This window comes from Callithrix jacchus, chromosome 10, assembly GCF_049354715.1.
Source record: "Callithrix jacchus isolate 240 chromosome 10, calJac240_pri, whole genome shotgun sequence".
Classification (NCBI taxonomy): Eukaryota; Metazoa; Chordata; class Mammalia; order Primates; family Cebidae; genus Callithrix; species Callithrix jacchus.
In genome coordinates, this window is record NC_133511.1 from 74,811,386 (window position 1) to 74,819,609 (window position 8,224).

At 42.6% G+C, this 8,224-nt stretch overlaps 1 protein-coding gene across 1 annotated transcript; it reads right to left on the reverse strand.

Moving 5' to 3' along the window:
* Positions 1–2,514: 2,514 nt before the first annotated feature.
* Positions 2,515–3,169, reverse strand: ASCL3 (achaete-scute family bHLH transcription factor 3). The gene has a single exon (XM_035265734.3). It carries the CDS (start codon positions 3,158–3,160, stop codon positions 2,615–2,617), a length of 546 nt encoding a protein of 181 aa, XP_035121625.1. The 5' UTR covers positions 3,161–3,169; the 3' UTR covers positions 2,515–2,614.
* Positions 3,170–8,224: the final 5,055 nt, after the last annotated feature.

Below are 8,224 nucleotides of genomic sequence, written 5' to 3' on the forward strand. Positions count from 1 at the left end.
TGACTTCATAGTCGGGAGAACGACTGCTGCCCAGGACCGTACACCAAGGCCGAGTTATTTGGCACACAAAGTTAGAGTTTAAGAAAGACCCACAAAGTCTCTGGCTGTGAGAGAAGGATTCTTGAATGAGACGGTGGGATTTCAGTGGAGGCGGGGAAAAAGAATATTCCAGTTTAGGTAGGAAGCAAGAGAGAAGGATACATTTGCAAGACTGTGATTTTATGTTTGGGGAAATGGGTTCAATACGTTGCAAAATCACGTAAAGCAGACTCACATCAGGGTTTGGATGTGAGAGTAATTCTGGTTACAGATAGAGTCATCATTGCTAACTCCATCAGACGTTATAGTATGTATAGGAAAAGGACAAAACTCAGGCCTTTTATCTTTTTTTTTTTTTTACTTTAGATGTATACTATATCCAGCATTTCTCACCATGTTATCCCTCCCACCCTGCCCCCACCTTGCTGTCTCTCCCCTACCCCCACCAACTGCCCCCAGTGTGTCATGCTCTCCTCCTTGAGTCCACCTGTTTTCATTGTTCAACACCTGCCTATGCGTGAGAACATTTGGTATTTGGCTTTCTGTTCTTGTGTCAGTTTGCTGAGAATGATGGCTTCCAGATTCATCCAAGTCCCTACAAAGGACATGAACTCATCATTTTTTATGGATGCATAGTATTCCATGTTCTTTTAAGGAATTTAGCAACTCAGATAGGAGAAGGGGTGGAGGAGGGAGAGGGGCGTGTACTATGTCCTGTTGTGTCTGCAAAACATCTTTCCCAAGAGCGAAATTGCTGCCCGAGGTAAGAGTCAGGGGCTTTGTGAAACATTTGTGAAATGTTGCTGGCAAACAGATGAGAAAACGTGGCTTCTTATGTTTGCTGCTTCGTTTTGCAGTAGGGAGCTTTGAAAACTAAGCTGATAAATTTAAACAAGGTGGCATTTAGAAGTCATCAGGCAGCTTAAGCGACAAAGTGACATGAAATACTTTCAGAGAGTGAGGGTGGAGCTTGTTGAGAACACAGCCCAGGAGGCCAGACTGCTACCAATGACCCAGACACAGGTGACGGGACTGGAGTAAGAAAATAGTAACAGATAATCACCAGCACCTTCCTGATTCAAGGCGCTTTGCTGGGTACTAGGAATATGAGATGAATAAGGCTGGACGAATCATCTTCAAGGAACTTGCAGTCTACTGGAGAAGACAGAGCCAGGTGTGTAAAGTGTCTAAAGATAGCAGGATAACAGCCACAGGAGAAGTATTTATACGAAGTAAAGGAACAAGTAACAGCTGGGATAGAAAGTTGGTGAAGACTTCACAGAAGCATAGCAGTAGAGGTGAGTGTGATAGACAGTGTGTGATAGGTTCTTGACTGGGCCTGGGGACACATGGGACCTGGGAGTTAAAGGAGAAGGAAGAGCTGAAGCTGGTCACGGAAGCAGAAATAGACACATTTTGAAAGCAGACTCCAAGATACCAGGCAGGGACTGTCCTTCCCAGGTATGAAGGAAAGGCCTGGCAGCTCCAGCTTTTCTCGCTTAGAGAACCTAGAAAATGATGATGGTATAGACAGGACAAGATAATGATGATAATAATAATCAGTAATGATGGCCAAGCACAGTGGCTCACACCTGTAATCCCAACACCTTAGGAGGCAGGGGTGGGAGGATCACTTGAGGCTAGAAGTTCGAGACCAGCCTAGGCAACATAGCAAGACCCCATCTCTAAATAAATGTTTTTAATGATTATGAATACTTACTATATGTCAAGTTCTGTTAATCATCATCATAAACACATGGGAATTGCTGCTGTTCTCATTTTGTGAAGAAGAACCGAGACATAGAGAAGAGGCAGCAGAGTTATACTGCAAACGCAGGCCTGCCTTCTTAAACCTTTCACTAAGCTGCCTGAGGAATTCTACATGCAGGAAAATGATGCATCTGAAATAATTTCAAATAACAAGGTTTTGTAAACTACTTTTGCATTAGCCCCAAGACACTTTGCCATGGTGGTGACTTCTTGTCGATCCCCAGTAAGTAAAAATCTCTGGGGGCTCCAGGCTGACTCCTTCCTGGTGGGAAAGGAAAATGCCTGTCCTCTCCATGGAGGACCCCGGGCCCTCATCGCAGGCAGCAGTTTGGGTTTTGAAAGGTTACTGGGTCCCTTCCTTGGGATGTGTTCTTGATGGTAAGAAAAGTGTTGCCCACAAAAATAAGATGCAGAACATACTCTTTAAAAAAATCTCCAAATGTTGACATATGAAGAGGGGGTTCATTGTGATTGCTCAGCATGAAGCCTCAGTGAAGAGATGACCAGCACACACTTTAAAGGCTTCCACAAAAGCTTCTCATACCTGAGTCCCTGGCCAAGCGTGTGAGATGGGCAGGGTGAGACATGCAGAGTCTGGGGCCCCTGTTCCCCTAGAGTTCATGAAAGACATAAAGCAGCTCCTCAATCTACATGAGATCATGTTTAGTACTATTGGGTAATTCCCAGCATAGGTTAGCATTTGAGCTATTTCCTGCCTACACAGAAATTACATTCAGGAAAAACTATCAAATGGTGCTGTAGGAGACCCCGTTTTGTGATCTTATTCATTTCTATTTGGAAACACTCAAACAATTCTGAACATAGAGTCAGCATGGCGGCTGGTGGTTGCTATCATGGAGGAACATTTTCCAGGGTTATTCTTGGTCTCGGCTTTATCAGGGTACAGAAGAGACTGCAGGTAGTTAATGTACTTGATCGCAGCTCTGAGGGTTTCCACTTTGCTGAGTCGTTTCTCCAAATACTCCTCTGGCAGATGGTGGCGGAGCTGGGCGTAGCCTTCATTGACACATTTTACCCGCTGCCTTTCCCGCTCATTCCTTTTCCGGATGAAGGCTGGTCCGTAGGAGTACTCACACCTTCTGTAATTTGGATAAGGCATTGGGAAAGAGAAGGGGCAGGGTTCACCATAATTTCCCATGATGAGGGAGTCACTGGGAAAAGGCAGCAGTGGCAGCTCCTCAGAATAAGGGGATGGCACCGGGGCCTCCGGGTGCAGGTGGAAAGTGACCGTGGGCTCCAGATAGAAGGACCTGCTCATTGGCAAGCAGGCAGAATTGGAGAAGATAGGAAGTTTGTCAGGCAGACTAGAGTTGCTTCTGTTGTCCATCATTTCCTCTTTAACCTGCAAAAATAACCAAGTGTATCAATTTGGTCAGACTGAAAGAGCAGATATGATCTACTTTCTTGGAGATCAATGTTTCAAAGACTTTTCTGCTCTGATGACTAATTTCTGAGTTCATGTGGTCAAGATGGTGTTATAATACGCTGTGTGTAGTAAGGATTTTTGTTGGTACACAGAAACAGCACTAAATACCATTGAATCACCTTGCGAGAGTTATTCTCCTTCAATTCTCTTTCAATCCTTGTGGTTACAAAGATACAACCTTAGTCTGCTGCAAATGTGTCTTCCACACCACACTGCTAGAATTCTTTCTTTTTCTTTTTATTTTCTTCTCTTTCTTTCCTTTATTTTTATTTTTGAGACAGGGTCTGGCTCTGTCGCCCAGACAGGAGTACAGCAGTACAATCATGGCTCACTGGAGCCTCAGCTTCCCAGGTTCAAGAATTCCTCCTGCCTCAGGCTCCCAAATAGCTGGGACCATAGGCAGGCATCACCACACCTGACTAAGTTTTACATTTTTTTGTAAGGACAGAGTCGTGCCGTGTTGCCGAAGCTGGTCTCAAACTCCTGGGCTCAGGCAGTCTACCTCTCTCGGCCTCCCCAAGTGCTGGGATCATACACGGGGAGCCATTTTGACCTGGCTTGGAACGCTTTCTAATCCTCCTAAAATCAAAGCCATGCCTTTGACCTGGCTTAGAATGCTTTCTAAACCTCCTAAAATCAAAGCCTTCAACAAGCAATAGCATCCAGCTAGAATTCAGTATCTTTACTAACTTCTATTTATTGTGAGTTCTAATAATTTCACATTTATGATGGCGATATAAAACTTTTTTTTTTTTTTTTTTTGAGACAGTCTTGCTCTGTCGCCAGGCTGGAGTGCCGAGTCATGCTCTCAGCTCACTGCAACCTCTGCCTCCCTGGTTCAAGCAATTCTCCTGCCTCAGCCTCCCGAGTAGCTGGGATTGCAGGCACCCGCCACCACACCCAGCTAATTTTTGTATTTTTAGTAGAGACAGGGTTTCACCATCTTGGTCATGATGGTCTCGATCTCCTGACCTTGTGATCTGCCGGCCTCAGCCTCCCAAAGTGCTGAGATTACAAGTGTGAGCCACTAAGCCCAGCCAAAGTTCCTCTTAAAACTAAATCTTCTTGAGTAAGAAAACGTGATTTGATTTAAAGAAAAAGAGTGAGTAGATAATAGTACAGATGGAACACTGGTATAATGGTGATCGTGAAGGCAGGTGCAAATAAAAAGATGCGGGAAATAGTGAAACACCACAATATTCAAATACATGCTAGGGAAATTAAGAGCTAGCTAATGATCATGCAAACCTCAGAGGCATAGCCTTCTTAAATAATACCTGAAGTGCTAGAGGGAAAACCGAAAACACAAAAAAGGAATCATTTGCTCTTAAATGTTCACTGTGGGACTTCCTTAGGTGAGAAATTTCCCCTACACATTTAAAACAAAGTCAATTTACAAATTTTTACATATGTAGAACTGTAAATATTTGAATAAAGTGCATCTATATTTATGTTTTTGAAAGTTTTTACTTATTTTATATTTTTATTTTTAGAGACTGTCTTGCTCTGTCAGCCAGGCTACAGTGCAGTGATGTGATCATGGCTTACTGCAGCCTCAAACTCCTGGGCTCGAGTGATCCTCCTGCCTCAGCCTCCTTGATACCTAGGACTGCAGGTGTGCACCACCATGCCTGGACATTTTTTTTTTGGTAGAGATGGGGTCTTGCTTTGTTGCCCAGGCTGATCTTAAACCTCCTAGTTTCAAATGATCCTCCCAAGTCAACCTCCCTCAGCACTGGGATTACAGGCATGAGCCACTTCACCCTGTAATTAGGTTTTGTTGGTTTGGTGCGTCTGTGTTTTTGTAGAACTCAAGGATGAAGCCGTGTAACCCAGGAGATCCCACCCCAACGCATTTCTTCTTTGTGGATAGGTCTGCATCCATCTCCTGTTTTAAACCACCGTTACTGTTCGCCTTTCACCCTAATCACATAGCAACAACAGATTTTACGGAGGCACTGCAGTGTAGCCAGTTAACTGGGAGGCAGAGTAGCGGTGTAGAAAAAGAGCTGTTTCTGTCATAACACCCTCAGGTTTCAATATGGCCTTACCCTGTCCTAGCTATGTGTCCTTAGGCAGGTGTCTTAACCTCTCTGTGCTTTTGCTTTTCCCCATGTCCAATTGAGCTAGTAACTGTTCTGGAGGGTGGTTGTGAGAATAAAGTGGGGGAAAAAACAGTTGAACCTCCATATCGGTGAGTTCCCCATCTGTGGATTCAACCAACCGTGGGTGGAAAATATTCAGGGGGAAAAAAGGGATGGCAGCATGGGTAGTGAATACACACAGACATTTTTTTCTTGTCATTATCCTGTAAAGAATATAGTGTAACAACTGTTTGTATAGAATGTGCATTGTATTAGGAATTTATAAGTACATAGAGATGATCAAACGTGTTTGAGAGGTGTATGTAGGTTATATGGAAGTGCTACGTTATTTTCCATAAGTTGGACCTCTGTGGATTTTGGTATCTGAGGGGAGTCCTGAACCCAACCCCCCATTTCAGACAGGTGACTGTGCATATATTGCAACCAGCATTTGCCTCTTTCCTTTCTTTAGAGATGAATGAATGCTTACGCGGCATTCCTTTCTAAACTGCACCTTATAGAAAACCTGGTTTATGTTTTCCTTAACACTTTAGAGTTGCAATGCTGATCTGTCCTAAACATCTGTGTTGAGAGTTGAAGAACCTACCTAAAACAGAAGAGGAAAAGCATCTTGAAGTCTAATTGTGGGCTTCCATCAAAAAGGAAATATGGCATTAATTTCTCAGCAAGTTAATTTCTCAACATCTTTAGGAGTGAGGGGTTATCTGTGATTGTCATACTAAACACACACACACACACACACACACACACACGTGCACCAAACAGTCCTAATGTTTAGGGCAAGATTACATAATATTGGCACTTATTCCTCTACCGAAGTACAGCAAAACCTGGGCAGGCTGCACTGTGTAGTGGGTGGAGAAGCCCCTAAGACCAGAATTCAAGTAGGAAGGTCAGGGGAGTAGGGAAACAGCCAGGGCCACAGGGGCAGTGGTGCTGGGAGGGAGGAGTGGTCGGGGTTACAGGGTTATCGTAAGTCACGGTGAAAGAGGCTGGAAAAGAAGTCAGTGCCAGGAAAAGCTCTTCTTAAAAGGGATGGGGCTGGGGAGATGAGATAAGTGGGATAGGTCCAATTTAAATCAAAACAGAGGAGCAGGAAATGAAAGATTCCAAATTACTGACCAAATGACCTAAAATCACTAACAAAAATCTCTGGAAAATGAAGAATTAGCCAGGATTCTGTCAAAAAGGAAAAGTTGCTGAGAGAAACACATTAGGAAATTCCCAAGCCAGGAATTCTAGAGAAAGAACGGGTATGGCAGAAGCTGCAAAATGGTGACAAATGGGTGTACAGCCTGTATTACTGCACTTCTGACACCAGCACAGCCGTAGTTAACAAGCCAAAATGGATGAACAGGTTACCAAAAAGTAAAGCAGGTGTCATCAAACCTAATTATACAAAATCATTATTGTAGTGATGGTTTTTTTTACCCTAAAAGATCATGTAAACAATATCTTAAATCTTGACCCAGATGAAATCTGAGTAATTTGTATATGCCACAGGTAATTAAAACTTGCTAGGTTTTAACAATACTCTGCACAATTCTTGAGAAAAGAGCATGGTGTCTCTGGAGACACATTGATGAGAAGTTTTTTCTGTCAAGCCTTTCCAATAAGTTCACCAATCAATGTGATAGCATTTAAATATGATCAGCTTTTATTCAAAGAAGAAAATTTAAGACAACAGAGTAAGAAAATGAAATAAAATGCAACAACTAGAGATAGAAAGCCTAGAGGGGTCTGGATATGTTTGTAGGAATTGAGTATAATCTTTTTAAAAAAAAGCAACACAGATTGGTAGTGCTGGGGCTCCATGGTTCCAGATACAGGTACAGCTAACAAACACATCTATCTTGGGAAAATCTCGGGTTCTGTCTTAGAGCAATTATGGGAAATAAATAATCTTAATGATTAAATCCTAAAGGATTCTGGATGCTCTGCTGAGCATAAAGGCTTCAAATTTCAGAGATACAAAAGATATGTAGCATGTAAGAAATAAACAGCTGTAACTGCAGATGTAATTGAATTATGGAATGTGAGAGCTGGGAGGAAGCTTAGAAATTCCTCCTAGGTTGTGGTCTGTTGCTGAGGTTACAAAGCTAGTAGCAGAGCAGGGGCCAGTGTCCCGACTTCCAAATCAAAACTCCTTCTGTTCTTCCAGATGATTTAATTGCCAGCAAAACCTGGATCTTCCACTATATGGCCAATAATTGGGTTTAAGATAATGGAATAATCAGATAGCTGACAAAATTCAGTATTTATCAACTGTGCCTAGTGATTTTCTTAAAAATCATGTTCTTCAGAAAACTAAACACCACATGTTCTCACTCATAAGAGGATGTTGAACAATGAGAACACATGGACACAGGGAGGGGAACATCCCACGCTGGGATCTGTTGCGGGTGGGAAGGTAGGGGAGTGATAAGATTAGGAGAGATACCTAATGTAGGTGATGGGGGATGGAGGCAGCAAGTCACCATGGCATGTGTATACCTATGTAACAATCCTGCATGACCTGCACATACATGTACCCCAGAATTTAAAGTAAAATTTTAAAAAAATCATGTTATTCTTCCCCAAGGGCCACTCTGGAGAAAAGTCTCTTACCTGAGTTTTGTCGTCAGGATGCTGTGTTTTGGGCTGAGTTAGAGTTAACCTGATTTATAGGTGATCATTTAATAACAATATGCAAAGTAGCTTATAGTTAAACAGAACTGCTCAGTTCTGGTTTGGCTGTTTTTCCTACGCAATATGTAGATATGACAACACAGAACAATACTAAATAGAAAGGTTTGCTTACAAAACTGGATAGTTGTAACAAATTCTTTTGTTTAAAGAATGTCCCCCATTCTTCTGAGTTATA